At 40.2% G+C, this 23,332-nt stretch overlaps 1 protein-coding gene and 1 long non-coding RNA gene across 3 annotated transcripts in view; one reads left to right on the top strand and one right to left on the bottom strand.

Moving 5' to 3' along the window:
* TMEM192 (transmembrane protein 192) overlaps nt 1-20,704 on the bottom strand; it is a 28,303-nt gene extending 7,599 nt beyond the window's left edge. Inside the window, exons 1-4 of one of the 2 annotated variants that reach the window (XM_055550143.1) lie at nt 20,561-20,704; nt 11,609-11,755; nt 7,058-7,322; nt 478-612 (exon numbers count right to left, since the gene is read on the bottom strand). In XM_055550143.1, the coding sequence (XP_055406118.1) occupies nt 478-612; nt 7,058-7,322; nt 11,609-11,755; nt 20,561-20,569 (556 nt within the window). In that variant the 5' untranslated portion in view covers nt 20,570-20,704. The remainder of the gene's footprint in view (nt 1-477; nt 613-7,057; nt 7,323-11,608; nt 11,756-20,560) is intronic. The other variant, XM_055550144.1, reaches the window with a different exon arrangement.
* A 147-nt stretch (nt 20,705-20,851) lies between these two features.
* LOC129629921 (uncharacterized) lies at nt 20,852-22,831 on the top strand. The gene is made up of 3 exons (XR_008703385.1): nt 20,852-20,981; nt 21,683-21,877; nt 22,388-22,831. It is a non-coding gene; the product is annotated as an uncharacterized LOC129629921 (long non-coding RNA).
* The last annotated feature ends 501 nt before the right edge of the window (nt 22,832-23,332 follow it).

Here is a 23,332-nt window from a genome sequence, read left to right on the forward strand (position 1 = left end):
TTTTCATTGCGATTTTGGCCCCCCAGCACATGGGATCTTAATTTCTGGATGAGGGATAGAACCCATGCCTCTGCAGTGGGAGTTACAGAGTCTTAATCAACATGACTGCCAGACAAGTCCTACATTTTGTTATTTTCTAATTTAAAGCCAGACTTACACCTCAGTTGCCTTTGAGGACGCAGAATTTATGGATTTTTTTTTTATCATTTCTTTTTTTAATGAAAAGCCTTCATTCTATTTAATAACAATTTGTTGATGACACAAATTTAGAAATATGACTCACTGGTATGTACCTAGTGGTTTGAAATTAGAGGAGTTTGGATGTGGTCAGCAATGAGAGACATGGGAGCTCAATAGGGTCTCAGTCACGTAGAAAAGCTTTTCTGCCAGAAAGGTAAACGGGCTGGACTTCAGGTGGGGATGCGACCTGCAGTTAAAGACCTTTCTCAGTATTAACAGGCTCCTTGTCATGCTCACCTGTGTACACAAGCAGGCACGTCAGGGAACAGATCAGCTCCAGGGCCAGGATGGCCAAAATGAGGTCCAGGTACCACGTGCTGGGCTCAGGGAAGGAGTGCTGCAGGCAGAGGAGGAGGAGGAGTGCCGTGCTGCCTGTGGGGAGATGTGCACAGGTCGGGGTGCAGCCGGGGTCCAAGCGTCCCGGCCACCACCACAGCAGGGGCACCACAAGGGCATGAAACCCCAGTAATTCGGCAAGAAGGAAGTTAGAGGATGGAAATCAAACACAAATAAACAACACTGCCAAAAGTAAATGATGCCCATAACACAAATAGAGAAGAATCTGGACTTTCTTAAAACTCAAGGAGTAAGTTTCTACAAGGACCCAGTGGCCTGTTCTGGTCATGCACCACAGTCAAGGGCAGGGCGAGGGTCCAGAAAAACCCAGGACATGCTGCTGACCTTGGACAGATGATCCAACACCTCTACTTACTGTGACATATGGGATGACGGTACCTTCCTCACAGAGCTGCTGTGAGGAGTAAATGAGTTTGTGTGTGAAAAACACTTAGAATGATGCCTAGCCTGTAAGTATTCAATAAATATGAGCTGTTTGCCCCTGCTCAGATATCCATTAATTATTTTTGAAGATCATTTTAACTTCATCCTATACTTTTATTTTGAAGACTGTCAAAGAAAAGTTTGGGCTTCCCAGGTGGCTCAGTGGTAAAGAATCTGCCTGCCAATTCAGAAGCTGGAGGAGTTGTAGGTTTGATCTTCAAGTTGGGAAGATCCCCTGGTAAAGGAACTGGCAACGCACTCCAGTATTCTTGTCTGGAGGATTCTGTGGACAGAGGAGCCTGGAGGGCTTCAGTCCATGGGGTCACAAAGAGTTGGATGTGACTGAGCATGCACATGCATCAAAGAAAAGTTTAGGGGCAGAAATCATTCCTATAGTGTTTTATCTTAGAATTTCCTAAAACTAACACACTTACCTAAATCTGATCATGGCTGGGGAGATGCTTATTTGACTTACCTTCTATTTCTTGGTACAATGGGATGATTTTGAGCCATGATTTTAAATAACCTATCAGAAGTCCCTCTACACAAAGCAATAGTCTAGCACAAATCCCTAAGGTCTTTCCTTACACTCACAAATATCAGTGTCCTAGCATGTTGACCAAGATCTCAATTTATAAATTAGCTTTATGTACAAGGAAAATTTAACTTTACAGCTTTAGGAAGAGGAAAAAACTAGGGGAAAACCTCTGCAGGGAAAGTGAACACAGTTTCCAAGGGATTTTTGATATCCTGAGAAGGCCTGTGTCAGCAAGGTGGCAGGACATGGGGTGAACTTGCAGGCAGCAGCAGAGACTGCTGAAGTAAGACATTCTCCTGATAACAAACATTGTAGACACAAGAGCACCAAACCCACTCTGCCCATGTTTCAGTGAAGGGCTAAGTTTTCAAATCAATGAAAAAAACAACTAAATGTGCAACTTGCTATGTAGCTAGTAATATTTGAAAGAGTTCAAGATTAAGGAAGGAGAACAGATAAATCAGATAAATACTTTCAGCTTACTGGAAGGAAACCAAAGCCCTTTCTCCCATCTCCACAAAATAAAGTAAAATCAATCTATTTTTCTCTCTGAAGAGAAAAACAAGTGTCAAGATGAAGCTATACAATACCCAGAAATACTATCATAGGCAAAAAAAAAAGAATGGTTACACCCTTCAAATTAACTGGAAGTTCTATATCCTCATAGATTTATATTCTTTTTATTCAAATTAGAAAAAAATATATATTTAAAGAAAATAGAAACAAAGTAAACATCTACCCCAATCTCTCAGATTTTCTGGGTCCTTATATAGGCAACTTAAAAGTGAAGCCTTCTGTGATTGTTTAGAAATAGGTTGTGATTAAGGGTCACACATGTAGCAATAATTTCAAAGTCAGAAGAAAGGCAAAAGATAACTAGAACATGGAAGCAACCTAGATGTCCATTGGCAGATGAATGGATAAGAAAGTTGTGGTACATATACACAATGGAATATTACTCAGCTATTAAAAAGAAGGCATTTCAATCAGTTCTAATGAGGTGGATGAAACTGGAGCCTATTATACAGAGTGAAGTAAGTCAGAAAGAAAAACGCCAGTACAGTATATTAACACATATATATTGAATTTAGAAAGATGGTAACGATGACCCTATATGCAAGACAGCAAAAGAGACACAGATGTAAAGAACAGACTTTTGGACTCTGTGGGAGAAGGCAAGGGTGAGATGATTTGAGAAAATAGTATCGAAACATGAATATTATCATACATGAAATAGATCACCAGTCCAAGTTTAATGCATGAGACAGCTGCTCAGGGCTGGTGCACTGGGATGACCCAGAGAGATGGGATGGGGAGGGAGGAGGCAGGGGGGTTCACGATGGGAGACATATGTGCACCCATGGTTGATTCATGTCAATGTATGGCCAAAACCACCACAATATTATAAAGTAATTAGCCTCCAATTAAAATAAATAAAATAATTTAAAAAAAAAAAGATTAGACATTCTCTTGGTGATTTCAATACTATTTCCAGACCAGCACTGGAGAAACTGAACGTACAGTCAGTATACAGGTCAGTATACAGACAGGATTCCACTTTTGCTTTGTCAGAGACACAGAGTGTAAGTGACATCTTCTGGTCAAAAACAAGCACTGCACATTAGCCATGAAGTGAAAGTGAAGGTCACTCAGCCCTGTCCAATTCTTTGCAACCCCAGAGACTATACAGTCCACGGAATTTCGAGGCCAGAATACTGGAGTGGGTAGCCTTTCCCTTCTCAAGGGGACCTTCTCCCCCAGGGATCAAACCCAGGTCTCCTGCATTGCAGGAAGAATCTTTACCAGCTGAGCCACAAGGGAAGCCAAAGAATACTAAAATGGGTAGGCTATCTCTTCTCCAGGGGATCTTCCCAACCCAGGAATTGAACCAGGGTCTCCTGCATTGCAGGCAGATTCTTTACCAACTGAGCTATCAGGGAAGCCCACACATTAGCAGTAGAAGGCAGAAACAGCTCTTCCTCTGGGGGCAGTAAAGGCCTCCCCCTTGGAGATATGTCAGAACTAGTTATCCCACTACAATGTTTCTTTCTCTGCAATCCCTGGACCCTCCACTCCTACTGAGAACCTCACTGAGCAAATGAACTCGCAGCCTGACTTTTAAGAAAAGGCACTACAGAATACAGAAGGAAAAAAAAAAAAAATTAAATTCTATAGAGCTGTTTTTCTGTGAAAAGATTAATTTCTAATTTGGCGTCAAAATGTTTAAACATTTATTCTGGACTCAATTGAAACGAGGGCTTTTTTAAAAAAAGGTAGAAACCTTGACAATTAGGCAAAAATACATGAGAGTTCAAATTAATTCCATTAAGCTTTTAAAATGTCTGCAGCAATAAAGAAAAGCAGGTAGGCATATGTTCAAAGTCCTTGATGGACTTTCTGATCTTGCATTCATAAATTGTTTTCCACATTTCTGTTTTAAATAATACATCTTATTATAAAAGTCTCTCTCTTACTGCAAGAAAAGCACTATGCTGTTGTTTAGTCATGAAGTCGTGTCTGACTCTTTGTGATGCTATGGAGCCTCTGTCCATGGGCTTTCCCAGGAAAGGATACTGCAGTGGGTAAGAAAAGCACGAAGAAGCTTCATGTAAAATAAAACAACTCTCTCTTATCCTACAAGTATAAACTAGCATCAGCTTTATATCTCCTTGAGATAAATAAGCCTGCTAGTAGCAAGAGGAATGAGGGGAGTCACATTTCACCCAGGCATACCTTGCTCACAATGAAGTGGACAGACAGTGCCACAGTAAAATATGCCTTTTTGTCATAAAGGTTGTTTTAAGCTGATTAGTTTTAGGAAATGGTAGACAAAGATGAAGTTCTGAAAACCAACTAGGAGTTACCTTTTACGAGAGACATTTACATTTATAAGGGAAATCTCCATTTATAAGGTTACATCCCTCTCTATACCAGGATGAGATAAGAGAGCCTTCCTAAGTGAACAAAGCAAAGAAATAGAGGAAAATAATAGAATGGGAAAAACTAGAGATCTCTTCAAGAAAATTAGAGATATCAAGGGAAAATTTCATGCAAAGATGGGTACAATAAAGGACAGAAACAGTATGGACCTAAAAGAAGCAGAAGATATTAAGAAGAGGTAGGAAGAATACACAAAAGAACTAAACAAAAAAGATCTTAATAACCCAGACAACCATGCTGGTGTGATCACTCACTAGGAAACAAACATCCTGGAGTATGAAGTAAAGTGGGGCTTAGAAAACATCACTACAAACAAAGCTACTGAAGGTGATGGAATTCCAGCTGAGCTATTTCAAATCCTAAAAGATAATGCTGTTAAAGTGCTGCACGCAATATGCCAGCAAATTTTGGAAAACTCAGCAGTGGCCACAGGACTGGAAAAGGTCAGTTTTCATTCTAATCCCAAAGAAGGGCAATGCCAAAGAATGCTCAAACTACTGCATAATTGCACTCATTTCACATGCTAGCAAGGTCATGTTCAAAATTCTCCAAGCTAGGCTTCAACAGTATGTGAACCAAAAACTTCCAGATGTACAAGCTGGATTTAGAAAAGGCAGTGGAACCAGAGATCAAATTGACAACATCTGCTGGATCATAGGAAAAGCAAGAGAATTCCAGAAAAACATCTACTTCTGCTTCATTTTGTACTCTAAAGCCTTTGACTGTGTGGATCACAACAAACTGTGGAAAATTCTGAAAGAGATGAGGATACCAGACCACCTTACCTGCCTCCTGAGGAACCTGTATACAGGTCAAGAAGCAACAGTTGAACCGCACATGGAACAACAGATCGGTTCCAAATTGGGAAAGGAGTGTACAAGGCTGTATATTGTCACCCTGCTTATTTAACTTATATGCAGAGTACATCATATGAAATGCCAGGCTGGATGAAGCACAAGCTGGAATCAAGATTGCAGGGAGAAATATCAGTAACCTCAGATATGCAGATGATACCACTCTTATGGCAGAAAGTGAAGAAGAACTAAAGAGCCTCTCAATGAGAGTGAAAGAGAAGAGTGAAAAAGCTGGCTTAAAACCCAACATTTAAAAAACTAAGATCATGGGGTCCGGTCCCATCACTTCATGGCAAATAGATGGGGAAAAAAATGGAAACAGTGAGAGACTTTATTTTCTTGGGCTCCAAAATCGCCGCAGATGGTGACTGCAGCCATAAAATTGAAAGATGCTTGGTCCTTGGAAGTAAAGCTATGACAAACCTAGATAGTATATTAAAAAGCAGAAACATCACTTTGCCAACAAATGTCTGTATAGTCAAAGCTATGGTTCTTTCAGTAGTTACGTACGGATGTGGGAGTTGGAACATAAAGAATGCTGAGCACCAAAGAATTGGTGCTTTTGAACTGTGGTGTTTGAGAAGACTCTTGAGAGTCCTTTGGACAGCAAGGAGATCCAACCAGTAAATCCTAAAGTAAATCAACCTTGAATATTCATTGGAAGGACTGATGCTCAAACTGAAGCTCCAATACTTTGGACACCTGATGTGAAAAGCTGACTCATCAGAAAAGACCTTGATGCTAGAAAAGATAGTAAGTAGGCAGAGAAGGGGAGGACAGAGGACGAGATGGTTGGATGGTATCACTGACTCACTGGACATGAGTTGGAGCAAGCTCTGGGAGACAGTGAAGGACAGGGAAGCCTAGTGTGCTGCAGTCCATGGGGTTGCAAAGAGTTGGACACGACTGAGGGACTGAACAATAACAAATACCACAATGACTCTAACTCTCTAGAAACTCCTAATTATGGGGAAGGCAAGAAATCAATGGAAATCTGCCTAACAACCTTACCATTGCTTATTGCGCTTTTCATGGTCACCTCTCAGAATACTGCCCCCTGCAATCTTTCCCATCTTCTTTGGTCTTTAGCTGTAGATGTTATTGAAGTGGGTGGCTTAGGCCATTTTCGAGTCACTCAGTTCTCTTGGGTCTCTCTCTTGTATATTGTTGTTTAGTTGCTAACTGTGTCTGACTCTTTTGTGACCCCATGGACTATAGACCACCAGACTCTTCTATAAAAGGGATTTCCCAGGCAATCATACTGGAATGGTTGCCATTTCCTTCTCCAGGGGATCTTCCCAACCCAAAGATTGATTGCATCTCCTGCATTGGTAAACAAGTTCTTTACCACTGAGACACCAGGGAAGCGTCTCCCTTGTATCCAGGAGGTATAATGTTATTAAACTTCTGTTTGTTTGTTTTTTTTGTCTCCTGTTAACCTGTCTTTTTTTGGTGGAATCTCAGCTAAAAACCTAGAAGGGAAGAGGAAATATTTTTCCTCCTCTATATAACAAATACAGATTTCAAAGGGAAATACAAGACAAATTTCAAGACATTAAGGTGATATGAATTTTAGTGGCCACATCACTCGCACAGAAATAACAGCATATATTTGATTATAAAATCAAATTTAACACTTTATTCTGCTGTCATTTATGCCATTCAAGCAAGCTGCGAAAGAGCTGAGTGAGACAACTGAACTTACCAGTGGAGTGTATCATCAGTGGAAATCTTTTCAGATGTCTTGTTGACCGATAGATCTTGTTATAGCCTCGGTTTCTTACTTTGCAATGGTGATACTGGATATATCGTTCAAGAAGGAAATACAGAATCCACAAAATAACTTTTCCAAGGATTATGACTGTCTGAACTTTCAATGGGTTGGTATAGTTTCCTGGGCACTTGTCCTCCATTGGATTGGGGTAAGAACAAAGCACACCTGTTAAAAATGCTAAAATAACAAACACAAGCTGGTCGAAAAGAAAACAGTAGGATTAACATTCAATATTTGGATTTAAGAAACAATAATGTCCATGCCCAGCACATACTCTTATACCTATGACTTTCACTGTCCTATACTTTATGAATTTAAAAATGCATTTTTGCTATTTTTACAAACTTTTTAAACAGATAACCTGGAGAATATTTTGCAGAAAATTTGGGGAACAGACAAAATCGCAAATAAGAAAATAAAAACCACCCTAAATCCCATCTGCTAGAGATGAGCACTTCAATGTTAAATGCAGTTTGCTGTCCACTTCTTTTATTAAAAAGAGTAAAAACAATTAATTCAGCACCTCAAAAGTAACTAATAAACATCATGCATTAAAGTTTATTTATAATTTCAGTTTTAAGAGAACTAAAATAATTGTCCAATTAGATTGACAAAATTTTAAAGACTGGTATCAAAATATGGGCAAACAGACAGTCTTACAAAATGCTGACTGGTCTGGGAAGTGTTGTTGAAAATAATTTGGAAATACCTTGACTGAGAAATCCCATCTTAAGGACCCAGTCACTCAGAAGTAAAAGCAGAAGTAAAAGATATTTTACTGCAGTTTTCTCTGTATTTGAAAAGAAAAAAATGTAAACTGCCCAAGTATATGTGTGTATCCATAGCAGCATATTTGAATAAATTAAGGTATACCCATTCACATAATAGAATGTTATTCAGCTATAAAAGAATTAATTGAAGTTCTATCTATTAGTTTGCATGGATATCTATGACATGTTAAGATTTGAAAACACTAAGGTATAAAGTAGTAGTTAAAAGTGTGGTCTCCAGACCAGTTAGAAATGCAAATTCTCAAGCCCCAGATCAACACCTCTGGGGGAGCAGCCAGCAGCCTGTGGTGTAATAAGCCTGTCAGGGGGTCTGATGTATGTTCAAGTTTGAGAAATGTTGTTTAGAAATAAATACTGTAGTACCCATTTTTTTTTTCTTGGAAATGGGAGACCTTCTTTTACAATGTGCTAATCTTTTTGTATTTACTTGTATGAACTTAACAAAAGATACTGTAAGAAATACAACAAACTCTGAGATACATTTACTAACTCAGGGAGAAGGGGTGAAACAGAGAAATGGGAATATCATATCTTTGTATACTGTGTTTTACTTGTTACAATAAGGAAGTATTATTCTGTAATATTTTAAAAAATCAAATTAAAGAAAACGTTAAATGCTGTCATTAGCATCCATCACCAAGCAGGCACCTATCACCAAGCAGGAAATCTTATCATGTAATAAATCTATTTAAAATGTATGTGATTTGTCAAGAGCAGTAATATTTGCTATATTATACACATCCTCATAAAGCAAAAGTGGAAAAGTCAACATACTCCCTCTACTATAATGTACTGTACATTGAACCTAACTGAACCATTTTATACAAAGTAGCATATAAAGGCATTAATTTTTCTTGTTCTTTAACACAAGATTATCTTAGTCCTAAAATTAGAGCAATCAGTGCCATAATAGCAAGGCAGGCAATTTTTTTTTAAGTGTTGTGTGCATGTGTGTGTATGTATGTATCACATACATAAAAAGTATGTAATACAAATTACACAAAAAGGCACCAGGAAAGAAGTGCTTCAGCAGCAGTCTGGAAATTAGGAAGCCATGGCAGAACCAGGCCACTTGCTAGATGTATAGAGGAGCACAGGGTACCTCTGTCCTCAGTACAGTCAGTCCTCCCGCAGCACACCTCACTGGAGTAGCAGCTGGGCCAGTCCTCAACCACATCCACTCTCCTCATGAACACCCAAGAAGTGGCAAGATTTTGCCCTCTTTTGATTTTTCACATTTCAGCAAAGAGCAACTGCAGCCCCTAGTGCTTGAGACTGCAGTCATCAAAATGAGGAAGAGACTTGGAACAGAGCCCCCAGTGAGCCTCCAAGACCATTCATACATGTGTCTTGTTTTTATGATGTTGAACTTTACTTATTTCTTTTTATTGAGGAATATAACTGACATAACATTGTGTAAGTTTAAGGTGTGCAATGTGTTGATTTGAAACACTCATATGTTGCAAAATGATGGCCACCATAGCTTTAGCCAATACCTCTATCATATCATATATAAGTACCATCTCTTTTTTGTGGTAAGAGCAATTATTTAGTCTCCAAGCAACTTTGAAATTTATAATATTATAGTGTTGGCTGTAATCTCTATGCTATGCATTAGATCTCCAGGATTTATTTATCTCGTGGTTGACATGTTTTAAAAATCCCCAGACATTTGTAATTTTATCATATAAAACATGGGAAAACATTATACTGATTTCTCTGTTTAACATTATTTCCTAGGTGTAAATAAATTGGTAAATGTCTGTCAACATATAGATTTATCTATATCTTTTTTTGTTGTTTTTATAACTGAAAAAGTAATACATGATATGGTAAAAAAAAATTTTCAAATAGTACAAAAGGTAAACATTAAAACATATTAGGTGTCCCTTCCATTGAGGTGCTCAGTTCAACTAGTATTAAAAGGGTCATGTCTGCTTCTGGAAATACTCTATTACAGAATATAGAATAAATGTTAAATGTTTCCAGTACTAATTCCAAGGGGGTGGGTGAGCAGGAAGCGAGCAAGCCTTTAACACCAGCTGCATGTACTGCTGCTGCTGCTGCTGCCACTGCTAAGTTGCTTCAGTCGTGTCCGACTCTGTGCGACCCCAAAGACAGCAGCCCACCAGGCTTCCCCTCCCTGGGATTCTCCAGGCAAGAATACTGGAGTGGGTTGCCATTTCCTTCTCCAATGCATGAAAGTGAAAAGTGAAAGTGAAAGTGAAGTCGTGTCCGACTCTTAGCGACCCCATGGACTGCAGCCTACCAGGCTCCTCCGTCCATGGGTTTCTCTAGGCAAAAGTACTGGAGTGGAGTGCCATTACAGTTTAGCTCAATTCTGATACTATCCACCCATATATCCACTATCCACCTAAAATCACTTCCACTATCCACCAAGGTATCAGATTCCCTCGGATTATAGGCTCAGTCCCACAAGACTACCCCCACTTCAGATGCTAATTGCAAGTCTAGCTTGTAACCAGTGTTTCTTACCCACTGGCTACAAATCAAAGATTCCCAACTCCCTCTTGGGCTCAATTAGTTTGCTAAAGGGGCTCACAGAACACAAGAAACCTATTTACTCTCCAGATTACCAATGTATTACAAAGGATATTAAAGGATGCACATCAACAGCCCATTGAAGAGACACACTGGGTGAGGTCCAAAAGGAGCTCCTGTCCTGGTGGAGTTTGGGGCCTGGCAGTATGGCATATCACAAGTGTTCTGGCTCACTAACCTAGAAGCTGTCTGAACCCCTTCCTTTTGAGCTTTTACAGAGGCTTCACTACATAGGCCTGGTTGATTAATCACTAGCCGTCAGTGACTGATTCAACCTCCAGCCCCTCTCCCATCCCCAGAAGTCAGAGGGTGGGACTGTATGTTCCAGCCCTCTGTCCCTGCTTAGTTTCCCTGGCTGTTGCCCCCATCCTTTAGGTGCTTTTCAAAGTCAACTCATCAACATAAACAGAAATGGTGGAATGATGCTTGCTGTGAATATCAAGACACCCAGTTCACCTTTATGACACTGAAGTGATCTTAGGAACTGAAGACAAAAAGACCAAAAATTGTAACAAAAGATACTCCCATTGCTCTTATTGCTCAGGAAATTCCCAGGGTTTTGAGGAGCTGAGAGCCAGAAACCATGGATGACGACCCAGTGCACCTGAGAACTCTACTCTGATCACCCGAATGACCAAATATGTTTCTTGTAAGTCACAATATGACCCACATGCCCAAAAGCTCTCTCAACTCCCTTGCAAACATGCAAAAGGAACATTCTGTTCACACCATTGTAAACCTCATTTTTTTCCATTCAACAATGAATTGTGAAGAGTAATTTAAATACATACGCATCTACCCCAGATTTCTAAGTTTCTCTTTTAATATTACATAAGCATTCCTTCATATGGAAAGGACATACAAAACATCTTCTGGGCAGTGGTAGTTTGCAGTTCCTTCATATTGCAGACAACATTGCTATCATAAACAATATCCTTGCATGTGTGCAAATGTCTACAATAAATTCTTTGAAGTAGAAGTATGAGTAAAAAAGTATGCATACTTTAAATGCTGATAGATACAGCCAAACTGCCCTCTGCCCTCTGAAGAGGTTATAAATTTTTTTTAGAAACATCACCGCTAGCAAAACATCACCTCCAAATGGATCACTTTCCCCCAGCCAACTTACATGTATTAGCAAGAGAAGATTTGCTATGATGACTGTAGGAAGAGGGTGGAATCTGGGCCTAAAATGAGCGTGTAAAGAGTGATGTGGAAGATGCTGGGTGTCCAGAAGAGGGTCATCTTCAATACTCTGGATAAGATCCAAGGAACCCTGGGGTACAGAAAACAGAAGCAAGCAATAAACACCACTTTCTGGATTATGTTTTCAAGAAAAACTACTAACTATAAAGCTTTAAAATTCATTATAAAAATTACAGACAAGACACCATACTCCCCACCTAAAGCCAAATTTGAAAAAATACCATAAACCTCTTAATAACTACTGTAAATAAATTGGTAAAAATAACAACTATTAAAACAAGTAAAGGAAATATTGATTCTTTATCTCCAAATAAGGTAATACATAATGGGATTAAAGCAAATAATTTTCTTCAAGCCCTGAAAACTTACTTATTTTTAAAATACTTTATTCAACAGCTTTATTGACATATAATATATATAATGTAAAATATACTAGCTTAAGTATACAATTCAATAAATGTCTGTATATTTATAGTTAGGCAACTATTACAACAATTTTAGAACACTTGCAACATGCTAATCATGCCCATTTATAATCACTCCCCATTTCTGTCCCTAGACCTAGGTAACTGCTAATCTGTCTTTATAGATTGTTGTTTTGTTTTGTTTTGTTTTTGACATTTCATGTAAATGAAATCATAAAAAATGTGTTGAGTCCTGCTTCTTAGTACTGAATATGTTTTTGAGTTCATCTGTGTTGTGGCATGTATCAGTAATTAGTTCATTTTTATTGATGAATATGGTATTTCATATATGGATGTATCACATTGTTTGACCATTATAAATTGATGTCAATATTAATAACAATGCTGCCTCATACAACTCAATAGCAAAAAAGCAAAGCCAAAAACAATTCAATTAAAACATGGGCAAAGGAACCAAATAGAGATTTTTTCAAAGAGGAAATACAGATGGCCAACAGATGCATAAAAAGATGCTTAAGATCCCTGATCACCAGGGAGACGCAAATCAAAACAGCAATAAGCTACTAACTCACACTTGTCAGTATGACTTTTATCAAAAAGATGAGATAATATGTGCTAGAGAAGATATGGAGAAAAGGAAACCCTTGGGCATTGATAGTGGGAATGTAAATTGGTACAGCCACTGTGGAAAACAGTATGGAGGGGCCTCAAAAAATCAAAAATAGAACTATTACATGGCCCAGCAAATCTACTTCTGGGTATATATCCAAAGGATACAAAGTCTTATCTCAAAGAAATATCTGTACTCCCATGTTCATCACAGCATTATTCATAACAGCCAAGACATGGAAACAATCTATTTTTATACAACAAATTATTATTTAGTCATAAAAAAGAATGAAGTCCTGTCATTTGCAACAACATGGATGGATCTTGAAGGAATTATATCAAGTAACATAAATAGAGACAAGTAAACACAAATAGAGAAAGACAATTACTGTATGATCTCACTTTTATGTGGAATCTATAAAAACTGAAGATAGATACAAAAAATAGATTGGTGGTTGCCACAGGAAGGAGATGGGAGAGTAGGAGAAATGAGTGAAGGTGGTCAAAATGTAAAAATCTGACAGCAAATAAGTCCTGGGGAAATATAATTTGTGGCCCAGTGACTACAGTTATCTGTAATGTATATATACTTGAGTGTTGCAAAGAGAGTAGATAATTTTTTTCACAATAGTAAAAGATGCTTATCAGTTTCCACATTTAATAGTCATACACAAAAAAAGATATTTACAATTGCAAGTCGTAATGGAAACATGATTAACCTAACAGTATAAAATAACTGCATACAATCTGGGGAGTTAAGTAGAGTGACGTGGTAAGTGCACGTGCATACATGCATATGTTTTCCTCTACTCAGCCAGTTTATGTCTTCTGGTGTGCATTTAATCCATTTATATTTAAGGTAATTATCAATATGTGTGATCCTATTACCATTTTCTTCATTGTTTTGGGTTAATTCTTTGTAGGTCTTTTTCTTCTCTTGTGTTTCTTGCCAAGAGAAGTTCCTTTAAAATGTGTTGTAAAGTTGGTTTGATGATGCTGAATTCTCTTAACTTTTACTTGTCTGGAAAGCTTTTGATTTCTCCATCAAATCTGAACTAGAGTCTTGCTGGGTAGAGTATTCTTGGCTGTAGGTTCTTCCCTTCCATCATTTTAAATATATCACGCTATTCTCTTCTGTTGAAGGGAATTTCTGTTGAGTTTCTGTTGAGAAATCAGCTAATAATCTTATGGGAATTCCCTTGTATGTTGTCATTTTCCCCATTGCTTTATAATATTTTATCTTTGTTTTTAATTTCTGTCAGTTTGATTACATTGCGTCTTGGTGTATTCCTCCTCAGGTTTAACCTGCCTAGGACTCTCTGCACTTCCTGGATTGGTTCACTATTTCTTTTCCCATATATAGGTAAGTTTTCAATGAAAACCATCTTTTCAAATATTTTCTTGGATCCTTTCTCTCTCTCTTCTTCTGAGACCCCTATAATGCGAATGTTGGTGCACTTAATGTTGTCCCAGAGGACTCTTAGGCTGACTTCAGTTTTTTTCTTTTTTTTTCCTATACTCTGTTTTATAGCAGTGATCTCCACATTCTGTCTTCCAGGTCACTTATCTGTTCCTCTGCCTCGGTTATTCTTCTACTGATTCCTTCTAGTGTATTGTTCATCTCTGTTTTGTTTGTTTAGTTCAGCTAGGTCTTTCGTAAACATTTCTTATATCTGCTTCATTTTTTTCCCAAGATTCTGAATCATCTACACTATCATTATTTTGAATTGTTTTCCTGGACCTAGCTCCACTTCATTTAGTTATTTTTCTGGGGTTTTATCTTATTCTTTCATCTGGGAGATAATTCTTTGCCTTTTCATTTCAGTTAACTTTTGTGGTTGTGGTTTTCATTCAGGAGGCTTCGGGATTGTAGTTCTTCCTGCTTCTTCCTTCTGCCCTCAGGTGAATGAGGCTGATGCCAGGGACTGGTGGTGGGAAAAACTGGGTCTTATTCTTGTGGGCTGGGTAAAACTTTAACCTAATTATCAGCTGATGGGGCAGGTGGGGCTAGTATTTTGGCCTGAGGCAACCCAGCCTTGGAGTCTACAGGCTCTATGGTAGGTCTAATGACTCTTCCAAGAGGGCTCACTTGCCAAGGAGCACCGCCCAGGACTGCTGCTGCCAGTGCCCCTGTCCCCACAGTGAGCCACTGACAACCCACACTTCCACAGGAGACCCTCCAACACTAGGAGGTAGGTCTGGTTCTGTCTTCTATAGGGTCACTGCTCTATTGCCCTGAGTCCTGGTGCATGCAAGAGTTTGCTTGTGCCCTCCAAGAGTGGAGTTATCTATTTCTTCCAGTCCTGTGGAAATCCTGTAATCAAATCCTGCTGGCCTGCAAAGTCAGATTCCCTGTGGATTCCTAGTCCCTTTCCCAGATTCCCATATTGGGAAGACTGACATAGAACTCAGAACCCTCACAACAGAGGGAGAACTTCTTAGGTTTTATTCTTCTCTAGTTTGTGGGTCCCCATCCAGAAGGTATGGGATTTGATTTTATCATGATTGTATCCCTTCTATTGTCTCACTGCAGCCTCTCCTTTGTCTTTGAACATGGGGTATCTTTTTTGGTGGGTTCTAGCATTCTCCTGTTAATGGCTGTACAACAGCTAGTTGTGGTCTTGGTGTTCTTACAGGAGGAGATGAGCACATGTCCTTCTACTCCACCATCTTGATTTGATCTCCTTATTTAACATTATACATACATACATATATATATATATATACACACACACACACACACACACACACACACATACACTGTTGTTGTTGTTCAGTCACCCAGTCGTGTCCAACTCTTGGCAACCCCGTGGATCGCAATGCGCCAGGCCTCTCTGTCCCTCACTATCTCCCAAAGTTTGCCAAGTTCATATCCATTAAATCAGTGATGCCTTCCAGCCATCTCATCCTCTGACACCCTCTTCTCCTTCTCCTCTCCATCTTTCCCAGCATCAGGGACTTTTCCAATGAATTGGCTGTTAGCATCAGCTGTTCACATATATACGTATGTATATATATAAATATATAGGGCTTCCCATGTGGTTCTAGTGGTAAAGAAACTACCTGCCATGCAAGACACAGAAGAGACATGGGTTGGATCCCTGGGTCTGGAAGACCCCCTGCAGGAGGGCACAGCAACCCACTTGCCTGGAGAATCCTATGCACCAGGAGCCTGGTGGTCTACAGTCCATAGGGTCTCCAAGAGTCCAATACAACTGAAGTGACTTAGCACCAGCACCACACACACACACATACACATGTGTGCATATATACGTGTGTGTGTGTGTGTGTGTGTGTGAGGCTTCCCAGGTGGCTCAGTGGTAAAGAATTCACCTGCCAAGCAGGAGATGCAAGTTCAATCCCTGGGTCAGGAAGATCCCCTGGTAAAGGAAATGGCAACCTACAGTCCATGGGGTTGTGAAGAGCTGGACATGGCTTAGTGACCTAACTCATATATTTACTTCCAAAGTAAATATATATATAATATATAAATATATATTATACATTTAATATAATTTAATTGTAGTTATTATTAATAATTGACTGTTGTTAGTTAATATATATTTAGTATATATATTAAATATATATAACATTTATATATTATATAATATATATATATTTACTTTGAAAGGGGTAGAGAGGGGGACAAATGGTGTAAAGGTGGGCTCTGGGCACCGAGATTATAAAGATAACACAGAAGTCTGGGACATAACCAGATCTGGGATGGGCTTCTCGATTTCCACTAGCAGGCATTCAACACTGCTACAATTTTTTTTTTTTTTTTAATTCAATGCTTAGACAGCTTCCTAATTAGTTTGCCATAACTCAAGGAGCAATTCTAATGATATCTATTTTCTTCATGACTTCTATTCTTCTAGCTTTCTCAGCAGCTGTCTCACCTCCCTGGGTATTCCCTTAGCTAATGTCCACGCACACCTCCAGGGGCCATTTTTCGAATCTCTGTGCCCCTTCATCCCTCCCCACCTGTCAAACGGCTGTCTTGCAAACATGCTGCCTTCCCTGATGCCTCAATGCTGTTCCCTCTGCCCTTTTCATTTTGACACTGTAGTTTTTATTTCTACAAGTTTGAGTGGGTCTATTTTATATCTCTCACGTGTTTTTAACCTTTGGAACATATAGAAAAGTTATAGTAGTTTTTTTAAATGTCCTTGTTTGCTATTTCATGTCATTTTTTAATCAGTTTTAATTGATTTATTACGTTATATTTCCCTGCCTCTTTGCATGCTTGGTCATTTTTTCCACTTTATTAAGATATAATTAACATGTCACATTGTGTAAATTTGTGTATCATGAGTTGATTTGATACACTTATATACTGCAAAATGATTACCACGATAGCATTACTTAACATCTCCATTATATCACATAATTAGCAATGCCTGGTAATTTTGGATTGGATGCCAGACACTGTAAAAAAATTTAACTCTTTGGATGCTGGATACTTTTGTATTCCTATAAATATTCTCGAGCTTTTTTCTGGATTCAGTTAAGTCACTGGAAACAATTTGATCTCTTACTCTTTTAAGGTGCTTCTTAGGTGGGACCACACCATATTTGGTCTAGTGCTAAATATTCCCTACAAGTGAAGTAAGACCTTTCTGAATACTCAATACCCTGTGATTATGAGGTTTCCAGTCTAGCTGGAAGAACAATTACTAATCCTGGCCCTGTGTGAGAGTACTGCTCTTTCTAGTCCTTCTGGGTCATTGTTTTTTTTTTTTTTTTTCCCCCTCGGTCATCAGGGCATTACCTCAGAGGCATAGAGAACAGGACTTAGCTGAATAGGGACTCTGCACTCTTTGGAGCTCTCCCTCTGTACAGCACTCTGCTCTCTGTGTTCTCTGTCTGGTGAACCCAAGCTGCTTCAGTATCCCCAGATTCAGCTCCACCTACTCAACTCAGGGTCTACTGAAGCCCACCTGGTGCCCCAACCTCTGCCATAGCCCGCAAACTCTCTTAAGGCAGTGAGCTGGCAATCACACAGCTCGTTTTGTTTCCTATCTCTCAGAGATCACTCTACTTCATTGCTTGATGTCTATTATCTCAAAACAATGTCCTTTCATGTATTATATACAGATATTTTGTTCCTCCAGGCAGAAAGAAGCACAAGGTATGAAAGTGGTTGGAATAAGGTGTGCTTCACAGGGCAGGACTCTACATTATACTTTGTTCTTTGCACCTTTAGTACCTGATACACAGCAGGTGCTCAATATGTGCATAGAGTGAATGAAAGATGGCCCAACTTCTTGAACAGTTGGGATCTAGGAATTTTTTAAAAGATAGCACTGAAACCCTGACTGTAAGACAACAGTCGGCTTTATCTCTCTCTCGGTCCCTTTCATGCACTTTCTCCTCTGGTCTGCATGAGCTTTTTGGAGTGCCCACAAATACCCTCTTATCTTTTTCAGCATCCAACTCATTTTTCAAGGTCCAACAAAATTTGCATTCTCTATATATAAACTTGTTTTGCCAAGTGTCTTCTTTCTACTTTAAAACCAAAAAAGGTATTGCATTTCATGCGCTGCCTTGTATTGTTTCATTTACATGTATGCCTTTTGTTCTCCCTCACTACACTGAAGGGGTCGGGGACAATATGGTTTCTGTCACTTATTCAATGTTCATGAAATACAATGTGTTTGGTGACTGTATCAAATACACTGTCCTTTGGATCCTATAAGAAATGTATGAAAACTATACAAACAGCATCCTCTCTCTCTCTGTAACTTGTCATCTGCAAGAGAAAGGTGAAGGGAATAAGACTCTTGATCCAAATAATCTCCGTGATTAATAATCACACTGCTACCTGGAAAAGATACCTGTTGTTTGTCCACATCATCTCCTCCCTCTTTTGTCACAATTACTACTTCCCCTTTGGGGACCCAAAGTCTACCTCTGCAATCTCAAGGGGAACATCCTTCAGTGCTCTTCACCTTCCTCTGGTCTAAGGATGGTCATGAAACCAAAGAGGGTTAGGCCAATCTAACTCTCAGAGTAACAAAGCAAACAAAAGGCCATGGTTGAGGTAGATCCATCCCAGAACAGATTCTGAAAGGACACCTGTCACTGGATCCCTTAAGCAGCCCTTGTTTGAATCCTTTCAGAGGATTAGGTGTTCATCTACCCTGTAGCAGTGTTAGTCTCTCAGTCGTGTCCAACTGTTTGCGACCTCGTGAACTATAGCCCGCCTCTGTCCATAGGATTTTTCAGACAAGAATACTGGAGTGAATTGCCATTCCCTTCTCCAGAGGATCTTCCTGACCCAGGGATAGAACCGAGGTGTCCTGCTTTGTAGGCAGATTCTTTACCATCCGAGCTACAGGGAAGATCTTTTATCTTTTTATCATCAACCCTATATCCTTTCAAATAAATCCCTTTCTTCCTTAAAGTAGCCAAAATTGGTTTGCCCGCTTGCAAACAAAGAATCCAAATTAAAAAGTTTTTGCCTCTTAATTCATTTAGGTGTCTGGGCCTAGGACATGGCACATAGTTTTTAGCTTTCTCTTGGGTGGGAGAAATCATATCCACAAATACCAAAGGTAGGCAACTGTTCATACCTAAAGTGACCTAGCTATGTAGCTATTGGTGAAACATTACTCTCCAATTGTTTGGTGAAACAAATTTCTAGGATTGTACTAATCCTAAAGCTAAAAGTTACAGATCCAAGAACCCGGAGGCAGCTTAGCACCAAGTAAGAAGCATTTACTGCACACATTTTTATGTCTCGTTTTCCATTTAGATACTCATTTTCTCCACATATTTTCAATTCATGAATCTCACCCTTTAAAAATTCAAAAAAATCCATTTTCTTTAAATATATGAATCTTAAATCTACTTTCAGGTGTTACAGTTTGCTTCCCACTTTCTCATAGTGGAAAAAACATGGTTTTTTTTTTGTTTTTTTTTAATTTTATTTTATTTTTAAACTTTACATAATTGTATTAGTTTTGCCAAATATCAAAATGAATCCGCCACAGGTATACATGTGTTCCCCATCTTTTAGTCCTATCATTAGAAATTGTTTGGTCTTTATTTAGTCAAGATAATTGAACTATGGTCACTATTTGCACAAAAATCTAAGGTATTGTAGGGCTGGAATTGTATTTCAAGTGTCTTGCGTGATGCATCTCATTCAGTGGCAGGATCACAGTAATATTCCTATTAATTTATTAACTCAAATCAGTGCTTTAATATAACTATCAACTTTGCTTTTTCTCAAGAGCAAGAACTTTGTGTCAATGGGTAATCTAGTTAATTCTGGGCACAAATACATGCTTTTCCTAAAAATGTTTTAATACACTCAAGCAAAGACTTTTACAGTTAGGCTGCACTCTGTACACTGAAACTAGGCAGTGGCTTCTTTACAATCTGGTTTGGATCCATTTGAGTAAGATTTAAAAATCCCTTCACTCCTACCAGGCCTCCATTCAAAACATCACATTGTCTCCAATGTGGGTTTCCGGGTGATGATAGCGACAGATCTGCCCTCAGAGCCAAGGCCGGAGGCCAAGAGGAGGTGGACTCGCTCCTGCTCCCGAGGCCATGCGCGCATCGCTGGCCTCCCCAGTGCCGGGACCCGACACGCGAACGCAAGGGCTGGGCGCCCCTCCTGCCTCCTGTCCCGAGAAAATAAGACCAGGGCCAGCAAGGCGCGGACCCCGCCGGCGCCCCTGTGCCTCCTCCCACACACCGCAGCCCGGTAGCCGCGCGCAGAAGGATCCCCTCCGCCAAGGCTGCTCCCAACCCCGTCTCTGCCCAGGGCGCCCAGCATCAGAGGAGGGGGATGCCGGCCGGTCGCTCGCCACCTGCCACTGAGCACTCACGTCCTCCATACTGCCGGCCGCCGGAGGCCGCAGCCGGGCCGCCCAGCCTCCGCACCTGCGCCCGCGCCGCCTTCCGGGACACGCCCTGAGACACGCCCTGAGATCCGCCCTTTGCTTTCAATTGGCCGAAGCATAGAGGCGGGACCCTCCTCCTCGCTTCAGGGCCCTGCTTCCGGCGGCCGTCCCAGACCCGCCCCTCGCCCTCGATTGGCAGAGAGGCAGGAGGGATTGGTCCCGCCTCTCTCGTACTATTGGTAGACTCTGACGGGGCTGACCCGATACCTCGATCCCGAATGGCCGAGGAGAAAGGGGGAGTGATCCTTCCTGAAGTCCGTCCCTGGGAGGCGCTGCCTCTGGGAACGCTGCGGTGCCTACGGACTGCTAAACCTGTGCTGGTGTCCTAGGTTGGCCAGAGATTTGGGTGCGTTCTAAGTCCAAGAATTGAATTATTTTTGGCCGTCAGCTGCTTCTTTGTAAAGCATTATTTTTTCTCAGCTTTTCTTAGTTATTGTTTGCAGCCTAGGTCTGTGCATAGAACCAGCGGTAGAATCCCAGGTTTTCCTTGATAGCACAAAACTCCACCAGCAGAGGAACACAAACAGAATAAAAACTGGTTTCGAGGACACAGTTAATGATTTCACCAGTAGAAAAGGAGGCAATAAGGGGTTTTCTTGGACTTTTTATTCCAAGTGAAATTGAACAAGAAATTTTATAGCATTTTTCTGAGAATACACTTATTATTTGTTAAAATGTGAAAGTGAAGTCGCTCAGTCGTGTCCGACTCTTTGCGACCCCATGGACTGTAGCCTACCAGGCTCTTCCGACCATGGGATTCTCCAGGCAAGAATACTGGGGTGGGTTGCCATTTCCTTCTCCAGGGGAAATTCCCAACCGAGGGATCAATCCCGGGTCTCCCGCATTGGAGGCAGATGCTTTAACCTCTGAGCCACCAGGGAAGCCTGGTTAAAGTGTAAAGAAAGTTAAAATTTTTGTCAGTATCAGCCCCCATTCTATTGTGATATTGTAGTAATACACTTCCATACTTTTTAATGCTTATTTGTACATTGTGTATGGTGTAATCTTGTTTATACCATTGTTGAAATAAAATTATTTAAATATCAGCCAAGAAAACGGTGGAAGAGCAAGCAGATCAAGCTAGTCATTCCTAAAGGAAATCAACCTGAATATTCATTGGAAAGACTGATGCTGAAGCTAAAGCTCCAACAGATTGGTCACCTGCTGTGATGTGCTGACTCATTAGAAAAGATTCTGATGCTGGAAAAGATTGAGAGCAGGAGGAGAAGGGGGCAACAGAAGGTGAGATGGTTGGATGGCATCACTGACTTGATAGCTATGAGTTTGAACAAATTCAGGGATGTAGTGAAGGACAGGGTAGCCTGGCTTTCTGCTGTCCATGAGGTCACAGACAGTTGAACTTAGCAACTGAGCAACAACAAAATAAAAGATGAACTTTTGATCTTTAAAATCTCAAGGCAACTTTAAATCTTTAAAATTTTCTGAGACTCTATAAATTATATCTCAAGAGCTTTGTCTAGATGTGCACTTGCCCTAAACATTTTATTTTAAAAGTTTTGAAACCTGGGAAACTTTGAAAAACTAGTACAGAGAACATCTGTGCACCTCTCATATTGATTCAACAGTGGTTAACATTATCTCAACAGTTAGTTGCTCTGTGTGAGGACTCGTGCTTATGTGTGTGTCACATATTTTTAAATTGAACCATTTGAAAGTAGATTGAGTCCAAAATGAAGATGTTTCTAGATTGTTCATTGCCTAAAAGGAAGGATATTTTCATGTTAACTGCAGGTTTCCCTGGTGGCTCAGATGGTAAAGAATCCAGCTGCAAGAGACCTGGGTTCCATCCCTGGTTGGGAAGATCTCCAGGAGAAGGGAATGGCAACCCACTCCACTATTCTTACCTGGAGAATTCCATGGACAGAGGAGCCTGGCAGGCTCCAGACCATGGGGTCACAAAGAGTTGATCACAACTGAGCGACTTTCACTTTCCTTCTTAACTACAATAATATGATTATACATAAGGAAACCCATAGTAATTCCGTTTTTTGCAAATCCATGGCAAAAATTTCCAAATTGTCCTGCAAATGTATGTTTTGCTGCTTCCCTTCACCCAACCATATAGGATCCAATTGTCGGGAAACTATGTAATTTCCTCAGTACTGTCTCACCATAACAAAGGTTTGAACAGTGGACCAGAGTTACAGCTTCATTAGAGCTCAGAGTTTTATCCCACAAACAAAGGATAGTACACCCTCGAGGCCTGAGGGCAGGCCGAACCCAAAGGAGAAGCCCCAGCCCACCTTAGCTCCCTGTTTTTAAATGTTTTGTCTCCTCACCCTCTGAGCCTGTGCTATGCAAATTAGGGCTAGCCAGGAAGGGGGTGTGTTTGTTTCCCCTGAGGTTCTCATTTCGGTCTGCATATTTTTCCTTTGTTCCCTTTGCGTGGGCTTTTCCCTTTCTTTGTCTTTTTGCCACCACCACTATAGACTCCTTTTTCCTAGTCTAACTACCTAAAATTTCCCCTCAAGAGATGGGAGGCCCAATTCTTTGAGAATAGGGGCACCGAGGTCTCTCTGGCTACTTCCTGCTAAGCTGGGTAGGCAAGGGGGATTGGCCTCCCCTCTTGCTAGTCTCAAGTCTCAGAGTCCTTGTAGTGGTATCCTCCTAAGGGTGAGTGATAGATGTTTTCTGCGTTTGGTGTAGTTTTATATATCCTTGTTGAACTAGCACTGC

The sequence above is a fragment of the Bubalus kerabau genome, chromosome 16 (assembly GCF_029407905.1).
Source record: "Bubalus kerabau isolate K-KA32 ecotype Philippines breed swamp buffalo chromosome 16, PCC_UOA_SB_1v2, whole genome shotgun sequence".
Taxonomy (NCBI): Eukaryota; Metazoa; Chordata; class Mammalia; order Artiodactyla; family Bovidae; genus Bubalus; species Bubalus kerabau.